Raw genomic sequence first — 23,237 nt, forward strand, 5'->3', positions numbered from 1 at the left:
ACAACATAAAGAAATGTTAGGCAGAGCAAGGCAGGCCGACTTCCAGTGATGATCCCCCCCCCACCATGTGTGCTCAAGGTTTGCGAGAAAACTACATAACAAACTTGTTGGCTAAGGCCACAGTAACGGGCTTTTCCAGTGTTTAGACGGCTGCTGCCAACCTTAGTCAAGGACGTATTAACAGTGGACACATTGATCCAAACCGCACTACTTCCATCGCCAATCAAGGGAGAGCAGTGTGCTACTCTACTCCAGCCTTCTGTTTTGTGGTGTCGTAGGACCGAACAACTTGCGACTGTGAAACGACCCCATGTTCCTCTTGAGAAAACGCATACCCATCTGGAAAAAAAGCAGAGAACAGAAATAAAAAGACTTGGAAATGACCACAACTTGCTTGTCAAACAGTTGGACGTAACAATAAGCCAAGTGAAGAAAAACCAAAGAAGAACGAAAGAAGCACCCTCCCCCTCCAGATCACGTAGTTTTTGTTAAACATCTCCGTTGTTTTGCCTTGCATGAAGACTTTTGAGGAATTAAGGATGGCCTTTTATGCAGGGACGTTTCATCTGAGGTCACCCCCACCAATTGCTTTGGAGCTTCCTTTTGATTATGTAAGCCTTTCCCAACTGTCAGAGGCCGTCTCCCTGCACCTTTTGCCTGCATTTTCCAGTTTCTGGCTAAACAGCCGGAAAACATGGGCAAAACGCACAGGGAGAGCGAGGCGACCTACAACGGGCGGAAAAGGCATGCGTAATCAAAAGGAAGCCCTGATGTAGTCAGCGGGGGTGACCGCGGGGAAACGTTCTTGCATAAATGGCCGATGTTTCCTCAAGAACAGGGCTACACTAGTCACAGTGACCTCAGTCAAGGTTACCCACAATGTTCTGTTCCTAAGATTTCCTTATTTGACACCTTCTTAGGGCAGCTGCACACAGCTTAAGTTTTCTACACAGAAGTAGCAGGATACCTGTGTATAGATTACATTTCACAGGTTGGGCAGTTTCACTAAAGGGCTGCAACCAATTACTTCTTCTCAGCATATATGCACATACAATTAAATATATATATTTAATTGTATGTGCATATATGCTGAGAAGAAGTAATTGGTTGCAGCCCTTTAGTGAAATCATCACACATCACATGACAATCCAAATATTGTCCCAATTTGGGAATATCTTCCCGTATAAAAATTCGGAAATGCATGGATTAGCACTATGGTCACCTCTTCTACTTAAAAGTTCATTGCATTTGTCAAGTATGCATAGTACACATAACTAATGAATACAGCTAACTGTATGAATAAGATAAGTAGAATACCAAATAAGTATTAGACATATTCAGGAATAGTTATCAAAGAAAGAAAATTACTCTAATATGGGTTTACGTATCAATTAATAGACTAATAGAAGAAGTATTGTATACTTTAGTGTTATATTTTAATAGTACAATCGGGTGCATTTCAAGATAAACTGATTTTGAGATATGCAATGATTGTATTTACTAAATTTGGGCACAGATTAGTGTTTGTATTTTCTCTTTCCCCTCCCCATATCCTTTTTAATTCTGCACCCTAAAAAACCCAATAAAATTTATATTAAAAAAAAGTTCATCACATGCAAGGGAAGGATTAGCTCAGAGCTAATTTTTTCTTGCCTCCTATAATTCATGCACAAAAGAACCGGGCATAGATAACATTCTTCGATTCACAGAACCTTAGAAATGGGAGACATACAACCCCCTGGAAGAAGAAGAAGAGTTGGTTTTTATATGCCAACTTTCTCTACCTTTTAAGGAGAATCAAACCGGCTTACAATCTCCTTCCCGTCCTCTCCCCACAACAGACACCTTGTGAGGTAGGTGAGGCTGAGAGAGTTCAGAGAACTGTGACTAGCCCAAGCAAAGCTTTAGACAGTAAGCATTTGGCTACGGATGGGTGAGGAAGGATAAATGGATTTAGTTAACCTTGCCTGTCCAAATAGATGACTGGCACGTCTAACTGTTACTGATCTAGCCAGGGGAAAGCCCTATTTGTAGGGGGGAGAAGGCATTATCACATGCAGCATACTTAGCTATGTGCAGACTCCCTGAACAAATGAACATGAACAAATGAACCTAACTTATATGGAGTCAGATCACTGATCTAGCAATGTCAGTACTGTCTGCTCAGACTGGTAACAACTCTCCAGGGTTCTCAGGAGGCGGTCTTTCACACCACCTACTACCGGATCCTTGTAAATGGAGATTACTGGGGATTGAACCTGAGAACTTCTGCATGCAAAGCAGATGCTCTATCCTTGAACCAGGTGACCTACTAAGAAGTCTCCATCTGCATATGGCTCACCCTTACTAGATCCTGGAAAGAGTGTCTCTAATACTTTATGCACTTTTGCCTGGCTCCTAAAAATCTTTTGCAGGACAGAATATGGTTGTTTTGTACATCCCATTACCACAAGGCTTAGGAATTTTTAGATCAGCCTTTCACATACTCAGTTTCCTTGTGAGGACAGGGTACAGGATGGCTATGGAAGTTTTTGTAATATCTGTTTCTGTATCTGTACACATATATACAAGCTGAATGGGAGAAAACAGGGAGGCACCAGGAGAAGTAGAACAGCATCAGTCCTCCAACAAGCAACAGCAAACTATCGGTCTTGCTCAGAATTGCTCTGTGCCAACTAGAACTCCAACGTTCTCACCAGAGTGGACCTTTAAGCTGTTGCTGGTGTGAGACAAAATCCAGTGTCTAGGGTTGACAGCTCCAGGCTGGGAAATACCAGGAGATTTTGGGGGCAGAGCCTGAGTAGGGTGGGGTTTGGAGAGGGGAGGGACTTCAATGCCATAGAGTCCAATTGCCAAAGTGGCCATTTTCTCCAGGTGAACTGATCTCTATCGGCTGGAGATCAATTATAATAGTGGTTGGCAACCCTACCAGTATCTTGAAGCAACCAGCCACTTGGCAAGAAGTGCCAAGAATAATGGTGGCTTCTCATATTAAGCTACAGAAAAACCTAGAAAGAAGTCCATCCGTTTACTTTGCTGTGTGTGTGTTAAGTGCCGTCAAGTCACTTCTGACTCATAGCGACCCTATGAATCAGTGTCCTCCAAAACATCCTATCTTTAACAGCCTTGCAAACTGAGGGACATGGCTTCCTTTATTGAGTCCATCCATCTCTTGTTGGGTCTTCCTCTTTTCCTGATGCCCTCAGCTTTTCCCAGCATGACGGTCTTTTCCAGTGACTCTTGTCTTCTCATAATGTGACCAAAATACGATAGCCTCGGTTTAGTCATTTTAGCTTCTAGGTTCAGTTCAGGCCTGGTTTGATCTATAACCCACTGATTTGTTTTTTGGGCAGTCCACGGTATCCGTAGCACTCTCCTCCAACACCACATTTCAAAGGAATCTACTTTCTTCCTATCAGCCTATAGTAGAGTAATCTGTCACTTAACGTTATTCATGCTGGCCAGGCTCTTACGGCTCTAAATTCTCTTCAAGTTGAGAACTTATCCCCAGCTCCTCTTTGATGAGGAAGAAACGGCCTCCATGTCGTGACCTGTGGGGACTTTTAAAGAAACCCTTGCACCAGAAGCAAACGGGCACAGATTCTTCTCACTGGGAAAACCTCAGAGACCTGAACCAAAGCAGACCCATACCCCCACCCCCTGAGGTAGAAATCCACCATGTACAACACTTTGTGCCACGGACCATTCAGCCCTTCCATTTGCTACAGTTGCAAGGACAAAAAAAGAGACTAGGATCTCTCTGCGTTTCTCTCCTTCCCTTTTACGGCCCCGAGAATTGACTAATTGTACATTTCCACTATCTTTAGAAACCAAACAATGCAGATTCCGTCTCACACTTACAACAGCGCCTTTTGAAAGCTTGAACTTCAGCCCAACTCCCACTTTCCAAGCCTCACCTATTATTCCATTCTGAAGAACAAGCTACTCATTGTTCACAGTATTTACAGCTATCCGAGAGTGGAAGAGCCAAGCGAAGGGGAATTTAGTACAGGATAAGACAAAACCCAGTCCTGAATTCTTAGCCTCTTCAATCATCTGCGACTTGAGGAGGATTTCTAAGTTATCTGATGGCTTGGTGGTTGTTTGTGGTGGGAAGCAAAGTTTGTAATATAATCAAAATATAAGGTTTCCCGCTTTCTGGATGCTATCACGCTGCCTGCTGAATTATAGAAGTATCTTGTTAGTTTTGATAACCTTCCGTGAGATTACAGCTCGAGTCTTCCATTAGGGCTATGGTTATATATTGGAAGTAGTTTCCTCAGCACAGATGACTGACTGTTTTCTTAGTGTTTCTGTAAGGCCGTGTGCAACGGCTTGATGGCATCGACGTGATTTTTTTAAAACCTCAAATTATTTGTATGGAGATTTCATAGATCAGGGTCTCCTCAGAAAGAGGTGTTTGTGGACTTGGGGGAGAGGGGAGAACTCAAGAATCAACAGATAGTTCACAGCTAGAAGAAAAACTTTTGAAAGCCAGCATAAAACATTGCACTTGTGGGAAGGGCTCTGCTTCTGATCAGACTACACTGCAGGGTGAGAGGGGCTTTCTCTGCCAGTAATGTCACTGATCGAAATTGACAGCCCCCTGCTTGTTATTAGCCTCAGAGAAGGAACAAAAAAAGACAGGAACCTTCTCTTTACCAGAGTATTTGCCCTTCTGAGGGTAGGTTTTGGGGACCAAACTACATAACTTTATCTAGAACTTCAATGCTCATGGCAAGCATTGTAGGAAATGATGCTAACAAGATATTTCCAGAACGTACATGTATAAAAGAAACTGTGACCTCTGCTTAGCTTGTTTTTGTATTCAGAGAATACAGCTGGCTTTTTTAAATCAGCAATGGAATATCGTTATATCAATATAACATTATAATAATATGTAACAGGTTCTCTGAATCCCAAGCTTTCCTTAAAGAAAAATAATAATTTTCTAGCCCTTTTTATTGTGGAGATATAAGGGGAAAGGCATATCTCTGCAACAACAGGGGCAAGAGACTTGCTTTTGTTTAAACACATATTGTTATAATGTTATATCACTATAACAATATTCAATTGCTGATTTAAATAAACTATAACTGGAAATACCCTGGTGGTGCGGGGAATGGCTGTTGCCAGCGAACAGGACAAGGAAATTATGGGGGAACATGCCACGTGGAAGCCACTATGCTGTACTGGAGTGTGGAAAACACCTTAGAAAGGGGCTGTTTTGCTTATGGTTACTCTGCCAATAATCTACCTGTTTATTTAACAAGCAGATTGTTTCTGTGCAAGTAAATAAAGTCTAACAAAATTAGATTATCACCTGTTACTGCTGTTGCAATCAGTCATTGCACGTATCTTGCATATTTTTGAGTTTTGCAAAGAAATGTGCAAATGACTGGAATTCTTGCATTTCATCTGATTTGATCCCACTGTTTACAACTTTTTTCTTCTGTGTTCATGTGTGTGTGAATCTGTTTACCAAATGGACACACACTTCATGTATCTGATGAAGTGGGCTAAAGTGCATAAAAGCTTACATCGGAATACACAGTCTGTAAGGTGCCACAGGTCTCCTTCCTCTTTATAACAATATCATTTGACAAGAGATGACAGAGACCTTCTGGTCTGCCCCACAAGATTGGATCAGAACCAACGGGTTAAAATTAAATCAGAAGAGTTTCCATCTAGACATTAGGAAGAATTTGCTAACAGTCAGAGAGGTTCCTCAGTGGAACAGGCTTCCTCGGGAGGTGGTAAGTGCTCCTTCCCTGGAGGTTTTTAAGAAGAGGCTAGATGGCCATCTGTCAGCAGTGCTGATTCTATGACCTTAGGCAGTTCATGAGAGGGAGGGCATCTTGGCCATCTTCTGGGCATGGAGTAAGGGTCACTGGGTGTGTGTGGGGGAGGTAGTTGTGAATTTCCTGCATTGTGCGGGGGGTTGGACTAGATGACCCTGGTGGTCCCTTCCAACTCTATGATTCTATTATTCTCTGAGACTGTAGACTGGCTACAAACCCCCTTTTCTGCTTTTTAAGATTACCGTGAAAATTTATGTACAAGAAGAAAACAGGCCCATGATTGCTTCCTCAACTCGCTGGACTGGCTTGTTTAGCACTTAATCATTAAAATTTAAGAGGGGCAGGTGAAGAGAGCTGAAATTTATTTTGATGCCTTCTTCCTATTTCCGGCAGCTTATCAAACTGTTAAAAGCTTAGCAATGCCTTCGAAAATGCACACGACCCCATAGATCACATTTGACAGCACAAGTGTTCTTCTCTGGCATGCTACATGTGTGCAGAATGTTATTTTTCACACTTTTGTTCTGACAGTTGTTCTATAGTCTCTGGAATCCTCTCCTGCATGCATGAATTTGTCTGAAGCAGAGGAGGGTTTTATCATGAGCATCTGGTTTTCAAATGATGCAACTTTGGACCCAGTCCAGAGCTTGCGGGGTGAGCGTACAATTCAACAATGCTTTACATAGACTGTTCTGATAAATAATCCCTGAACTGAAATCCTCTCTGCAGGATGAGACATGATAGGGAGACATAAACCAGCCTTATATGGTGAAACCAATGGTTTGTATAGTCAAGAGTTTGATTTCCAACCGTGGCATCAACCAAGGCTTTGATTAATCATCAATTATCTCATGTATGTTTGAGAGTAGGGCATCAGAAATATTGAGGGAAAGCCAGATGAAGCCACCACTGACAGCACCACTGTCATTGTGTAACAGAGGGGCTATTCATAACCCTGTGTTAGGTTTCTTCACAATTCTCCACAGCTGGGAGGCTATTCCATCATCTCGGCGCAGAATTGGATGGCTCAGCCTAGCTCAATCTTGTCAGATCTGGGAAGCTAAGTAGGGATGGCCCTAGCTAGTACTTGGATGAGAGATAACCAAGGAAGTCCATTGCCTGCAGAGGTAGGCAATGGTGAACTGTGTGTGTGTGTGTAAAGTGCCGTCAAGTCGCAGCCGACTTATGGTGACCCCTTTTGGGGTTTTCATGGCAAGAGACTAACAGAGGTGGTTTGCCAGTGCCTTCCTCTGCACAGCAACCCTGGTATTCCTTGGTGGTCTCCCATCAAATACTAACCAGGGCTGACCCAGCTTAGCTTCTGAGATCTGATGAGATCAGGCTAGCCTGGGCCATCCAGGTCAGGGAATGGTGAACTACCTCTGTCAATCTCTTGCCTTGAAAACCTCATAAGGGGTTACCGTAAGTCAGTTGTGACTTGACAAACAACTTCCGCCACCATTCCATCATCACATGACATGGACCAATAAGCATGCTTTCAGCTAAAGGGACCCTTGCAGGGTACAGCACAAACACGTAGCTATGGTCCAGAACAACTGCTTATATCGCTTATAGCCAGCTTGTGTTACAAGGTCAACATCTAACACATGAGGGTCCTTTGCAGTGCAATATCCTAAGCACATTTGGGCTCTTCTAAGTCCATTGACTTCAATGGTATACTCCCATGTGCCAGTTGTGCTCCTCAGGCAGCCTTCTCCTTATCATGCCCTCTCTTAGGATTGTCCATACGAGCAACAGCTAGGTCACAGGCTTTCTCTATGGTAGGTCTATGGGAGCCAGCATGGTGTAGTGGTTAAGAGCGGTGGTTTGGAGCAGTGGGCTCTGATCTGGAGAACTGGGTTGGATTCCCCACTCCTCCACAAGAGCAGCAGAGGCTAATCTGGTGAACTGGATTTGTTTTCCCCACTCCTACACATGAAGCCACCTGGGTGACCTTGGGCTAGTCACAGCTCTCTAAGAGCTCTCTCAGCCCCACCTACCTCACAAAGTGTCTGTTGTGGGGAGGGGAAGGGAAGGTGACTGTAAGCCGGTTTGATTCTTCCTTAAGTGGTAGAGAAAGTCGGCATCTAAAAAATCAATTCTCTCTTCTTCGTCTTCTGAAATGGCCCTAACAGAGTGGATGCGGAGAGAACTTTCACTGGCTCCGTTCAGGAAGACGTTCAAGACCGAGGACCTTTGGTGGAGGGTGAACTATTTTTGACCGATCTGGCTGTGTTTTTAAATTCACAGGACCATCGTCATCTGTACGGGCCAAGTTGTGGTTAAATGGATCTTCATGTATCAAAGTCATTATGTCATGGCTCTGTTACTTTCTAATTACCCATCAGCGTGCAAAGGACTTTACAACTTCTTCTGTTTCCAACATCGAATTGTGTGCAGGTTGTTCCCCCCCCCCCTACTTTCTAAAACCACAAGATGAATGCACTGTTCTAGTCATTCTTTTCAGGGCTCTGTAAATATTTAGACAACTTTTGTAGGAACAAGGGTGTTAAGATTTTAAGGCTAGAACCCTTATTTTATTATTTCCCAACAGTTCAGGAGTTAGCCTGTACAACCCTAATAGCACAGAGAGGGCTGTATGGAGCATACACTTGATAGTATGTTCCAGTGAATGTATGTACGTCAGGAGCAGAGCTTGCTACCATAACCCTACCTCCCACTCAAACACAATCATTGTACATGTTGTAGAACATCCCCAAAAGCGCCTGTCCCGAAATCATCCATTAAGCTTTGCACCTGAGCAGGGATTTGGACCCACGGTTTCCTCCTGCTCCGGATCTCCCCACTAGGATTGCCAGGTCCCTCTTCGCCACTGGCGGGAGGTTTTTGGGGCGGAGCCTGAGGAGGGTGAGGTTTGGGGAGGGGAGGTACTTCAATGCCATAGGGTCCAATTGCCAAAGCGGCCATTTTCTCCAGGGGAACTGATCTCTATCAGCTGGAGATCAGTTGTAATAGCAGGAGATCTCCAGCTAGTACTTGGAGGTTGGCAACCCTATTCCCCACTAGGCCACACCTGCTCAGTGTGTTTCTGGTGGCAAAGGTGCAGGGTGCAATCCTGACATTAGGTAGAGGTAAGGGCAATGGAAGGGTGGCCTGCACATATATTTGAAGCTGGAATTAGTGCATTTCAGCCCATTCCTGACAGAAGCAGCGGCTGGGGACGGTATAGCTGTGTCGTCACTGCGGCACCTCCAATGCAGTTTTCCAGCCCTGCAAGGCTAAAAAAGGATATTAAAAAAAAAAAATCTGGAAAAGGGTGGGGGAGCCCCATTGAAAACAGCAATACTGTGCCAACAAAAAGGTGGCGTGGCACCGCTGTTGCTTCGTGTGTGTGTGTGTGTGTGTTCCCGGGCTGAAAGGGGTTCGGAAGCTACCTAAAGGCAGCTCCGCCCCCCGGGACATTGGTGCAGGGACTTGCGCTGGGAGGACACTGGTGGGAGGCTGCGCCGGCATCCAAGGCCCACGATGCCACCGTTATCTAGGGAGGCAGGTGTAAATGGCACTACACCGGCGTCCGTGCCAGTTTGCACGGCACAAGTAGCACAGACGCCAGTGTAGGGGTCACATCGCCTCCTAAAGTGATTCGGCCCCCAGCCTCAGGAATGGGCTGTTTGTCTTTACAAGACTTCCAACATTTTGCAAAAAGTGACACACTGCTAGGTTTACAGTGCAATCCTAAGCAAAGTGACTTAGGAGGGTGCAACTTTGTTCAGGATCGCACTGTTCATGCACCAAACACTTCTTTGATGTGCCTTCCGTTCATTTCTATAGGGCTTACATAGAAGCCCAAGGAAAACCCCCCCCGGTCTTTCACTCCTGTGGAATTCCGGCACTTAAGCAATATTTACACATGGTCCATTACTTACGTGGTACTCCTTGCTGGACAGAATGAGCACGGAAGAGACTGGGTGGGGTTTTTCTACCAAGTCTTTTTAACAAGTGGTCACGTTCGTTCACACTGCAAGAATAAAATCACACAAAATGAGTCACTGGACATCTAGAGGCTAGATAATTAAATAACGGCTATTTTTCTAAATATGATATACCACTGTGAATGGACCTTGTGTCTGTCTGACAACTTCTCAGACTTACTTGTTCTTGCTCAGAAATTACAGTAAAAGCTCACTGGATAAGCAACAAAGCCTTTGCTGGGCCTGTTCAGTTCTGCAAAGGCCACGTAAAGCAAAGGAAAGCCACATTCGGCTTAGTGCAATTAGGCAGAGCTTCACGAGGCGAGCACTCTTGTAGCGGGATAAACTTGCCTACAACCATCATTTCCTGAAGGGGCGAAACAGATCTAATTTCCTACCCTCCCGAAAAAGAATGGTAAACATAATACAGACTAATCTCTGCGACTCATGCCAGGACTGCTGCGGTGCCCCAAATATCTGGCATTTGTTTCCAAAAGATAAGCCAACGCAAATGTACTAGTGCTGCCTCAGGATACTAAGCAAAGTATAAACACACACACACAAACACAGACATGGTGAATTCTTAACCTTGGTCCACAAGGGCTTGTCTGCGGACGCTCACTGCATCTCAAAACCCATAGCAGCAGCAGCAGCAGCAACAAACTGTGGTCCAGGGGAACCCACATAGCTCCACTTAGCTTGAAGATGACATCTGCCACCCTGGCATGGCATCCACCTGTTATTGCAGTCGGGACAAGGCTATAAGGGCCCCTGCAGGTACTGAAGGGATACCTGGAAAGCAGAGCCTCCCCAAGGGAGAAAGGGTGCCCTCACCCACATGCCTTGCCCCCCATGCTGTAGGGAAGGAGCTGGGAACCCACCACTTGGACTCCTTCCCTCCCATACCACGAAGCCTGTGGCTTGCACCTCTTCTCCCAATAACACAAGGGGGCAAGAACCTGACACCTGCGTGACTTCCCCCCATGCTGCAGAGAGGTGAGGCGAAGCAAGAGACTACTGCATGCTCTCCTTACCCACCCCACTGTGGTAAGGCAGGAAGCCACTGCATCTCCTCCTAGCTCAGTGCTACTGCAGGGAGCTGGGAATGGAAAGGTGGAAGCACAGGAGTGGGAAGGAGGAAGAGGACCCACCACCCCAGTGGAAGGAGGGAATGAGTAGGCTCCCCATAGGCTACCAACTAGTGGCAGGAGGACCTCCTGGGGTTGCTACTTGCCACGGCTGACCCCAAGACCATGGCAGGGGCAGGCAGGGCAGCTACAGGGGTGGCTGATGCCCCTCAACCTCTGACATCCTCTTAGGTTCCTGGCAGAAGGCCTCACTAAAGCCAATGTACATCACCCTGAAAAGCTAAGGAGTCACTTGTTCATAGGGTTGCCATCCTCCAGGTGGTGGCTGGACATCTCCCGCTATTACTGAGAGATCAGTTCCCCTGGAGAAAATGGTCGCTTTGGCCATTGGTCTCTATGGTATTGAAATCCCTCCCCAAATCTCACCTTCCTCCAGCTCCATCCCCAAAATTTCCAGGTCATTCCCAACCAGAAGCTGGCACCCCTACTTGTTCATGCAGCTTTTGCTATCCATAGAATACGTTGTGGTGAAAATCCAGCACTCTTGACTCCGGCTGCAAAGCTGCCAACTGGGCTGTCACTGGACGTTGATCAAACAGCAGGCAGACTTTTCAGTATGGGTAGACTGACTCGAATGCCAGCGATGGAGCCTGGAAAATTCGGTATGCTCTGCCATTGAAGCTTGGCCCCTCCTCTAGATGCAGTCTTCCTCACATGATATGGCAATGACCACTACAGTAACCTGGCTCTCAGATGTTGGTCACAATCCTGAACTGGGCAACTACAGGCATTTGGGGGATTATTTTGGAGTTTTAGGGCAAAAACGCATGGTCGCTTTAGCCTTATTTATTCCCTGTTTCAGCCAGGATTCAGCCAGGATCAAAAACAGGGAATAAAGGAGGCTAAAGCGACCATGCGTTTTCACCCTAAGATTTGTATTTGTAAACTGCCCTGAACCATGGGGAAAGGTAGGGATGTGTTTTTTTTTATTTTTTAAAGATATTTTTATTGATTTTTAGAATTATCTGGGGATACAGGAAAGGAAAAAGGGTAAGGGAGGTGTAAAGAAAATACGTTTGTTAACCCCTAACATAGTTTGCTTAGTCATCATTTTTTAACATATTGTATTTAATCACCAAAATTATTTTCATAACATTTAAAAGAATCTATTACTGTTTTCTAATCTTAATAAATTCCTTAAAAAAAAAAAAAAGATTGCTTGTTTATCTTTATTCAAGTTTTGGATATGTGGTTGAAGTACTTCTGTTAGATATTCTCATTTTTTTGATAGGTTATATATAATCATAAGCTTTATTTTCATAATAAAGGATTTTTTTTATTATTTTTTAGTTTTAATATATTCATAGAAAATTTGCCATTTGTCTTTGTTTGATTTTTGAGTGTCTGACTGTAGTAGCTCTGTTAGATGTGCCATTGTTATAAATTCATATGCTTTGTCGATCCAAAGTTTGATTTTCGGTATTTTTTCTGTTTTCCACATTGATGCTAGAACTATTCTTGCCGCCGTTGTTAGATATTTTAATATAATCTGATGATCTTTGCTGTATTTGTCTGGTACTTTGCTTAAAAGAAAATTTTTTAGGATCATATACAATAGGTTGACCAATTATAATTTCTATATCCTTATGAATCTTTTTCCAATATTTTTGAATTAATGTGCACGTCCACCAACAGTGATAGAAAGTGTTTTAATAAACAAACAAATGTGTCTTAGAGCCTAAGAGATGACAAGGGAAAAAGAAATTATTCCCACAGCCATAGGAAGCTGAAGTTGGTTCCCAGTTCCTAATTCACATCTCCTAGTTCCTGAATGATATTGAGGACAATTTAAAAGCTCTGCACTCCCAAAGAAACTTTGGACCACCACATATCATACACCCCCTCATTCAGGGGACTGTGCTCTTCGAGATGGCGCATGCTGGGTCCTGGTCCAAAGTCCAGTTCTTGTGCCAGCTGCTCCCAAGTGGGGTGCCCCCAGGACAAATGCACGAGCTGGGAACAGCCTCCTCACAACCATTGTCTCCCCTAAGAACCCAAATTCTTAGTCAAAAGGCTTGCCAGTCCTTCTTAAAAAGACAGATCTCCACGCCTCCATCTTGGCACTCTCTGTGAGACTATAACGCCACAGCTTTATAACTTCATGTGTGACTTTGGAGTTCACCATCAGTATTTCAAACGCTTGTTCAATATACAAGGACCCGATGGAAACAAGATTTAAGATGTTATCGTTTTGAATTGTAACATATCCTGTCCCACACGTTGCAAACCGCGGGTTTTTCCATCTCTGAAGGGAAATGGGGAGGTGGAGTGGAGAATTCTTCTAGGGGATTGGCAGCTAAGCCCCCAATTAACAATAGTTTTTTTAAAGAAAGATTCTTTGCCTTTCAGGCCCTCCTCCCTTCCAGAAAAGCAAGCAGCCCTAAGCCTTGGCAAGAAGCATCTGTCTTTACACATTCAGATGAAGCGCATCAAAACAAATAGAATAATTCAAAGCTGACCACAGGGTCCCAAAGGCTTATTTGCTGGAGTAATTAAAAAAAGATGAGCTTCACCACCAATTAACCTACTGAGCACTAATTAACGTTAATGAGGATTTGAGGCACTTGCGATAGAGTGACCCAGAATGTCCTCCAGAGTTCACTAATTGGCTGGTGGCAAAAAGCAAGGCTCCCGCGTAAGGAGAGGTTAAAGTGGATGCAGGTGTCTCGCGTATAACAGGCACATCTTGGGGAAACGTGAGCTTCAGTTCAAAATTCAGGTTGCCTCCCCCCTCACCGCCTCTAATAAGAGTCTGTACTGTGACATGATATGTGAACGACCCTGCAGAATATTGACCGGTAATTTCCAACAAACAAAAGGTTGTGCTCTTCCTGGGACTTTGTGCCACTGAAATGCATAAAAGTGCCGCTGATTACTTATGCATCTCTTATTTGTTTCAGTCAGGAGGGGGGATACGTTTAGGAGGCTGTTTGTGAGCTGCTGTAGCAGCCTGAGATTTTGCTGGCAAAGGGAGAAAGAGATGCTGGAAGAACATCTCTCACATGGCTGCTTCTCTGTGTTTTTTTTCCAAAACCAATGCTATCAGGCTTTTCTATATACGTTAATGCTGTGCCATGAAATAAGCAATTTCCCCCATTAAATATGCAAATTGTTCTGTGAAATAAGCCCATTTTCACTGTGAAATACAGGCCGACACATGGCCTACTTTTCACCGAATACTTCATCTTGAGGCTTACAGCTTCCCTCCGGTTCTTTATCAAAACTGTAATTCATAATAATGGTTTAAAAAACTAAGTTCCCAGTGCCAACATTTGTGGCTATGGGTTAGATTTTTAATTTTGGTAAAAGTTTCATCCCTCAAAACTCAACTAAGTAATGGGCTTCTTCTGTTTCACTTGCCAATAGGAGATGTGTTTTTTAACTTTGTCCTTACTATATCTTGGGTATTGGCACCGGAACGAAAAGCCTAAATAAACACTGAGAAAAAGGCAGATATGTATGCTTCTTGGATCAAGCACAGCTGCTTTACTGGCACCTCTAGAAACAGAGCCACCTAGGGCTGCCAACCTCCAGATGGGGTCTACTGTTCTATCAGAATTTATCTTCAGACTACGGAGATGTTCCCCTGGAGAAAATGGAAACTTCAGAGGGTGGACTCTATGGCATCACATCCTTGCTGAGCTCCCTCCCCTCCCCAAACTCTGCCCTCCCCAGGCTCCGCCCCCAAATCTCCAGGAATTTCCTAACCCAGAGCTGGCAACCCTGCCAGGGATGGATAGGGCATAGACCCCAGATTCTATCCAAACTATTTCGTAAGAACATAAGAAAGGCCATGCTGGATCAGAGCAAGGCCCATCAAGTCCAGGAGTCTGTTCACACAGTGGCCAACCAGGGGCTTCTAGGAAGCCCACAAACAAGACAACTGCAGCAGCATTATCCTGCCTGTCTTCCAAAGCACCTAATATAACAGGCATGCTCCTCTGATCCTGGAGAGAATAGGTATGCATCATGACTAGTATCCATTTTGACTAGTAGCCATGAATAGCCCTCTCCTCCATGAACACGTCCATTCCCCTCTTAAAGCCTTCAAAGTTGGCAGCCATCACCACATCCTGGGGCAGAGTGTTCTCAATTCTACAGTATTCAACCTTATTGGGAGTAAGCCCCATTGGATAACATGGTTCCTGGGCATCTTTTTCAGCTTGGAAAAAGGATTTTCTTTCTTCTGCTTGTGGAACTCAGGTCAATTTACTCAGGATTAAGCATTAACTATGAGGAGAGTCCTCTTTTATCAGTACTTATTTTCTTCTCATTATCTTCACTTCACTTTTATAATTCTTTAGGTCAATTTGCAGCTTTCTCTGCATTATGTTATCCCAATTATAGGACTATCTGCCTAACTGATAGTGGTGTTTACCCTTTCTGTAGACCACCGTGATTTAATCTTGCCTTTTAGCTACCTGTTTTCCTTTATAACCTCTACAATTTACAGCTCTTCAAAAACTCATTATCTAAGAATCCCCCAGACATATTAAGTTTTCAGGAGTATAGATGAAACCATAACCAGAAGCACATTCTCTTAAAAATAAATAACAAAGGAATTATACAAATGTGTTTACATTTTCCATTTTTCTGATTTTCAAAATTTTTAAACTGCCTTTATTTTAAGGGGGGGAATGAAAAAAATTAACATATGGAATGGTCTTATATGGAGCCAAACCATTGGTCTACCATGATAAGGGCTTACTCTGACTGCTAGTGGTTCTCTGGGGCCTTTCACATCATCTGCTCCCTGATCTTTTTGACTAGAGATGCCGGGGATTGAACCTGAGACATTTTGTATGCCAAGCACTGAGCCACAGCCATTCCACAAAACAGGCACATAAAAAACAAAACTACAAAGATAAACATTTATTAATTAATCTCTGTTCTGATGTCCAATAATTACTAACCTTTCCAACCGCCATTATGACTTAAAAAGAACCCTCTGGTATTCTTAGTAATTGTTGCCAGCTATTACAACTTTGCTTCAGCCACCGAATCATAGAAGGTGTTTTAGAATGACAACGTTTAATTCTCACTGATATTTGATCTGCCTTTAGGTGGTCCCAAATCGGTGCTACATGGATTTTGCTGACAGTTTTCATTTAAACACTGTAAGGAAACATTGATAGGATCGAAAGAATATGGGCAGATGAATTTCATAGAAGATTTTAATGGATGTATGCTCTTATTTGTACTTGTCCTACCAAGTGTGGAAAAAAACACTTAATAATAACCACCCCCTCAATATTTTTTCTTACTTATTTTTATAAAATTTGTTCATTTTGTGTGATGTTCAGTACCAACAATACTGTATTCTCTGCTCTTTTTAAATTACTTTAACCACAGTTATACTAATGATTGTTTTAGTCACACTTCTTTTCTCCTCACTGTTTCCTTGGTGATACCCAACAATAAATAATCAAGTGAGAAACTACAGTAGTATAAAAGGAGCAAAAGACTTTTGATTGCATTAGCACTAAGTTTGTAAACCGCCCATCCTCCAAGGAGCCTAGGGCAGTTACATGGGATTTCCTTATCCCCATTTCCCCATTTTTTTTCTTGCTGTGGCCCTCTAGCATCTGGTTTCAGAGGTAGACTGCCTCTGAACATGGCTGTTCTTAAATTCTGTATAATCATGTTGCTGTTTTGATAGCATACTTTGTATTTCATCTGTTAGGTGACGATCCTATGGATTGTCCATCATTAAATGCCTTGAATATGGGAATGATTGTCTATACCAGTGGTTCCCAAAGTGGGCAGTACCACCCCCTGGGGGGCGGTGAGATTACCTAAAAGTAAAGGTCCCCTGTGCAAGCATGGGTCATTCCTGACCCATGGGGTGATGTCACATCTCGACGTTTACTAGGCAGACTTTGTTTATGGGGTGGTTTGCCAGTGCCTCCCCAGTCATCTTCCCTTTATCCCCAGCAAGCTGGGTACTCATTTTACCAACCTCGGAAGGATGGAAGGATGAGTCGATCTTGAGCCGGCTACCTGAAACCAACTTTCGTTGGGATCGAACTCAGGTTGTGAGCAGAGCTTGGACTGCAGTACTGCAGGTTACCACTCTGCGCCACGGGGCTCACAGGGATTACCTAGGGGGGCACTAAGAGGCAAGGGGCAGCAGGGCGGGGCTAGAGGTGGGCCCCTTCAACTGTGTTGTTGGATAGGGTAGGGGGTGCTTGGGTTGAGTTTGTGGAACCAAGGGGGGCGGTGGCCGGAAAAGTTTGGAAACCTCTGACCTATACGATCATTTTAACAATGAAATAAAACTGGAGTAGGGAGCAATTGGCTCTGCAAGCACCAAGCTACTGTATACCTTGCTCTGACTATAGTTATTATATATAATTAACAGGGTTAATCTGTGCATGCCTGAATGGTGTGTAGCAGATCCAGCCTAGGTACAGGAGACTTCACACAATGAAACAGATATACGGATACATGAAGTTGCATTAACCTGAATCAGACCATTAGTCCATCAAAGTCTGTATTATCTACTCAGACTGGCAGCAGTTCTCCAGGGTCTCAGGTCTTTCACATCACCCACATTTTTTAATCTATTTAAAAATGACCTGGTTGCTTTGTATTTATCAGAATGCCAACACAATATACAATCAGTATACTTCTGTGACTCTGTGCTGTCAAATGACAATTTGCCATATGGCATCTGGAATAATTTAATAACCAGTTACACTGATATAATTTCATGTTCATTTTAGCAGTAAAAAAAGATCTAATGTCTTTTTATTTCAAAAGAAATGGGAGGGGAAATGCTTGTAAAATACCAGTCACTTTGTTGTGAACACTGATGGGAATATTTTTTGGGGGGGGTATTCTTTCTCTGAAATGGTGTGAAGAACATCTGGAAAAGTCATAAGCCACAGTCTCAAGCTCACTTAAGGCCTCCTTGCAAATCTAGTACTGGCCACATTTACATAGTCTGCTTTGGTTGTGTGGATATTTGGAAAGAAAGTACACCTGATATTACCAGGGATTAGTTCAGTTCTTCTGGTGTATACTATGGCAACTAACTGAGGGAAAAAAGGCAGGTGAACACCCCCTATGTAAACTTCTCATTCAATAATTTGGAAGTTCCCCTTTAACTTTTCCACTCTGACAGAAAACTTGCACCATAACTTTAGACTTTAGTATCTAGGGAAGCATCTTCAGTTCAACTAGTTTGTGTCCCAAGGGTTTCCTGAAGGATCAAGCCTTCCAGAATGCTTGTGTCAAGATGAATGTTTGCTGGTGTGTGTGTGTTTGTTGGTGCATGAAGGGGACATCACACTGCTATTTCAATGACCAGATATTAATGCACCAGGAAAACTGAAGAGAAGATAAAGAAGATGGTAAGGTTGGTCAAAGCAACAAGGTGACTGAGAGAAGCACTTAAATGAAAAAGAAGCTTTGCCATGTCATTATTTCTTGTGGGTCAGAGACACCAGCCCTGTCCATGTGTTACAGTGAATGAACGTACATCCTGCCTGGACGTGTGTACACCTGTTTGTAAGAAAGAGCCAATGCACACACTCTACAAATGAAACTGGGTATCAGAACTTGGATGAATGTGGGACTTGTATCACATGTTCAGCCATACATGTGTTGACAATAACATGAGAATTACTTAACACACATACAAAGAACAATCAAATGTATGTGAGTTTACTGTAACTTGTGAACAGGGCTAGTGTGTAAGACTGTGAGGATCTCTGGTTTTGAACTGTGAGGAACAATCTGGTTTATTTAGGCGTGATTAAAACAACTAGCTAAAATGTGAGAGCCTTTGGAATACAAATTTAAAGGCAAACAAAACGTAGAGAACCTTCACATGCACACCTTTGGGCTTATATTTTTATGTGAAGGATGCTTCCCATCATACTATACATTCAAAGGTGTCAACTGTGGATATTTTTACAGTCTATTTACCCATGGTCCCAATATGTTGGAAGTCCATGTGAAAGCCTCCCTCTCTGTACAAATAACTTTCAATGTGAACTTTAATGTGACGTGCTGGGGCTGTGTGCTTTGCACACAGGAGATCCCAGTTTCAATTGCTGGCATCTCCAATTTAAGGATCCCATTAGCAGGTATTGGGACAGATCTTTGCCCAAGGACCTACAGAACTGCTGCCAATTGGAGTAAACAAATACTGAGCTAGATGCACCATGGTATAAGGCAGCTTTATATATGTTCAGCCAATGTAAACAGGACTTGCTGATGCAACCTACCCATCATGAAAACAGGGGGAACAGTTTGTGCGACTGAAGCATTTCAGAAAGAAGGCACTGGTTCATATTAAAGATACAACACGTAGTGGGGGAGAGTCTGTCAGCCCAAAGCTTCTTCCTGGGCGCCACTGCTTGTACAAGTCTACATGGCAGGGCAGGTATAAACCAGCCCAAACATTTCTGGATACTATGCAACATTTAAACACGCCTAAAGTGTAGATGACTGGGGAAAGCAATGGCAAACCATCTCGTAAACATAGTTTGCCTAGTAAACGTTAGGATGTAATGTCACCCCATGGGTCAGGAATGACCCAGTGTTTGCAAAGGGGACTACCTTTACCTTTAATGTGGGTCACTGTGACATCATCTTCACACTGGGAATGAGAGAAACTAGTGGAAGGGTCTTATGGGAGAGCAACCAAAGCAATTAAACTGCAAAGCAATTTGTACCACTCCTCTAACTGGGCTTTGGGAGGGAAATGGCTCATCTTTGAGCGGCATTGCTTCTCTGCATTCAGATCCTGAATCCCATCCTCACAGATGCGGTTGTAGCTCTACAATTGCAATTAGTTCCACTGATCATCCTCTTAAGCTTCAATTGAGTGACAGCTATTTGGTGATACTTTGCTCTGAAAAGACAACGTGGAACAAAAATACAGCAGGATGCCATGTGGGACAGGAGAAACCGTTCCTGATGACAGACTACTCATCTTCCAGAACACAACCAGCTCTTAGTGGGGAGAGGAAACTTGCAAGAATCCTTCGAACAAACACTAACATTTACTCAGAAGAAGACAGCAGGATACTGCTGCTGCTGCCGCCACTTCCCAAACAGCATAAATTCAGTCTATACATAACTCATTAGAAACAAATCAACACTCCAAGTCCATTTCCATGACAAACAAATGCTGAGTATTACTGTGGGCTCTCAGCAGGGGTAAGTTGGAAGAATCGCCACAGCACATACGATGGAAATGTGTGTTTGTGTTTTTAAAACTGTATCCAAATAAGACAGATTGCACCATCAGGAAATTCCCAGCTCATTCCCAAAAGACAAGCACATGTTTTCAAGCAGGTGTGAATGAGCAGGGACACAAACAAGGCGATAAAAGACAGAAGAGTTCTCAGAAGGCGCTCAAGAGGCCTCATTGTAAGCATGACGCATCAACTTCAGGCAGGCCGAGACACTCCACCATTATCTAGTTTGCAGATGGACCACCCAGGAAACCTGTGTGCAATTAGGATGGGGGGGGAGAGAGAAATACAAATGCGCTTGCAGAGGAAGGGAGGAGGGGATCCTTGGGGGGAACGGGCTAAAGGGTTGGCAGGAATTTCTTTCATTGTCTGCATGCAAGCATTCGAAGAACGAAGGAAGCCGATCAAGAAAAGCAGCGCAGATGAAAGCGTTTGGAAAGAGAACGTAATGAAATAGAAGGCTATGATAATATACAAGTTAACCACGAATCACAACATGGCTGTTTAATTACAGAACAGCAAAAAAAAGTACGTTAACATGACTGTGGAAAGCTGATCACCTATACGGAGATAAATTGAGTTGTACGGGCATGCCTGCAGGAGCACGCAAACACACTTGAAACTCCAGTGCCTTCCCTGTGACAATTAATGATCTTTCAACCTGACTTCAGTTTCTATACAAAAGCTGTGATCCAACAGAGAGCCTGTGGAGAGGTCGCACAAACCGAAATCTTTTTAAAGAACTGAAATCCCCTCCCCTGTCTCCCTCCCAAACAGCTGGTTGGCAGGATTTCCAGTAGCATCTCACCCCAGTATCTGGATTGGGGTAAAAACATTTAGTATGGACTGACTACAAAACAAGTTTTCTAATAATTACAACGACATATAATTAATTCTATATTAAAAATGGGGGGAAAAAACAAAGTTGTGGCATTTCCTACAAATATAATTTATTCAGCAATTTCAGAGGGGTACCTATATGTGTAGCAAAATTAAATGGGGGTTCACCCGCACCTTAACGACTGACAAAAATTTTTCCAATATAAGCGTTTATGAGTCACAGTGACCCCTGCATAAAAGAGATGACTTTTTTTAAATTCTGAAACTAGAATTCTGAAAGTAACTCTTGATACCTCAAATGTGGATGCTTCAAACCAAAAATCTAGTGACATATTCCAAAGGTGTTAGTCACTAATAAATTTCAGCATGGATGCTTCAAACATATAACAATTAGGCTCTTCATAAAACAAGACATTTGCTTTGCAAAAAGTCTAAAATTTCTGATTTCAAAACCCACTTTAATGAAAAGTGTAGGTCAACCACAGAGTATGAAGTTAAGAAAATTAAAAGTATAAACTTGCAACAATTAAACCACATTGTTCAGCAAAAAGTTATTTAAATTGATATCCTGGACCAGCAAGGGGCTAAAGGCAGGCTTGCCCACCTGTATGCCTATCTAGACAGGGAACGTGTGTGCAAACGGGTGGTGTGCATTTGATTGCCCAGCCTCAGCCAGCAGCTAGGTTTACATGTGAGTGGTCTTGTAAAATTCGGGGGAGAGGGAATGGAGTACTGTGTTTAGCACCCCCCCAAACAGCTGATCAACACAATTTCTGCTTCTTTTTCAAGGTTACCAGGCTGGTTGGCACACAGTTCTTTGCTAGCTGTGAGGCTTTCCCTTTGCTGTACTAGCTCTCCCACCTTCTGCCATCCTGGATGGGAAGGAAGGGGGGTACAGGCACCCTGGTCCTCAGAAAGGAAAGGAGGGGGGGTACAGGCACCCTGGTCCTCTACCTTGCTTCCAAGTGAGCACACCCTTGCTCTCTCTCACTCCTTGACCCTGTGTGTACCACTCAGTTTTTCCTCCCCAACCTGGTTTGGAAGCCTCCCTTATATACCATCTTTGGCTCTACCCCCTGGACCTTGGCTCCAATCAGGGTTAGGTCCTGCCTCTTCCTGGGAGTGATAAAAGGAGGGTGGATACCCACTCTCAGCACAATATATTGAGTTTACTAGTTGGTCCCATTACAAAAGAGTATACACGTGCAAACCTGGCTGATTCATGAACACTCACATTCCGATCAGAGCTAATATGATTTAATATATCTCTGATTGCACTGCGTTCCTTCTCCACTTGTCAATCCTGAGGATACAAGTAGGGTTACCAGGCTGGGCCTGGCACCCAATGGGAGACCAGAGAGGGGCAGGAACTGGGAGGGCTGTCAGTGAGAGCAAGTCTTTCTAGGAATTGCTGGAAACTCTGTGGTAAAAGCACAGAGTTTTCAGTGATTCTTAGAAAGGGCTGGTGTCACTTCTGGGGACACACACACATGGTTTTAACATAGACCTTCCAGTGATTCCTTGGGAGGCCATAAGCCCAACAGACATTTTTTTTACTTTATTTTTCTCCTGGTGGTGGGAAACAGGAGCCGTGAGGATCTCCCACCTTCATGGGAGGGACTGGCAATTGTAGGATGCAGACAGGCTTTGGAGAGGTGTGAGGGATCTGTGTGTGTGCTTGAGAAAAGCTATGCATGCCTGTCTGTTTTCCACCCATTTGAAACAGGCTGTAGGGAAAACATTGCTTAAGAAACCCTCTTTTGATACATCTAATCTCAATAATTTTTGTGTGGTCTCTGATTTTCTATTCTTGGACAAGGCATTTGAGGATATGGTGGCAGGATATTTGTGATGCCAAATATATCAATTAGTTAGATCCATTTCAATATGCTTTTTGCATGGATCAATCTGGTGAATGGTTTATGCTGTAAGATTGACAGAAGGAGTATAGTTTTTGAGAGTAATGGTTTTTTGGGAGCAATGGTTTTTGAGACCATCGACAATGGTATTTTCAGATCCCATCATAGATTTCTGATTCTCCTGTCCAGCTAAATTTGGGGCCCAATTCAAACTGGCTGTGACCTGTAAAAACCAAAATGGCTTGGAAACACAGAGTCTCAAGGATATCCTTTCCCCCATATATACCTATTCATGCACTGAGGTCCTCAGACATCCTTCTTCATGTGCCGTCAACCTCTGAAATATGGTGGGGTGCTAAGAGCCTTCTAAATAGGGGCAATGTGATGTTGAGGGTCCTCCTAAAGGAAATCTGTCTGGCCTGATCGCCATTGTAGTTTTGTTGAATGC

At 43.5% G+C, this 23,237-nt stretch overlaps 1 protein-coding gene across 1 annotated transcript in view; it reads right to left on the reverse strand.

Annotated features, from left to right (window-relative positions):
* Nucleotides 1–241: 241 nt before the first annotated feature.
* The window catches only part of ATP8A2 (ATPase phospholipid transporting 8A2), a 419,645-nt gene continuing 396,649 nt past the window's right edge, over nt 242–23,237 (reverse strand). The window contains 2 exon segments of the mRNA XM_056858410.1: nt 242–339; nt 9,689–9,780. Of these exon segments, the coding sequence (XP_056714388.1) occupies nt 242–339; nt 9,689–9,780 (190 nt within the window).

The sequence above is a fragment of the Euleptes europaea genome, chromosome 12, assembly GCF_029931775.1.
Source record: "Euleptes europaea isolate rEulEur1 chromosome 12, rEulEur1.hap1, whole genome shotgun sequence".
NCBI classification, from domain to species: Eukaryota; Metazoa; Chordata; class Lepidosauria; order Squamata; family Sphaerodactylidae; genus Euleptes; species Euleptes europaea.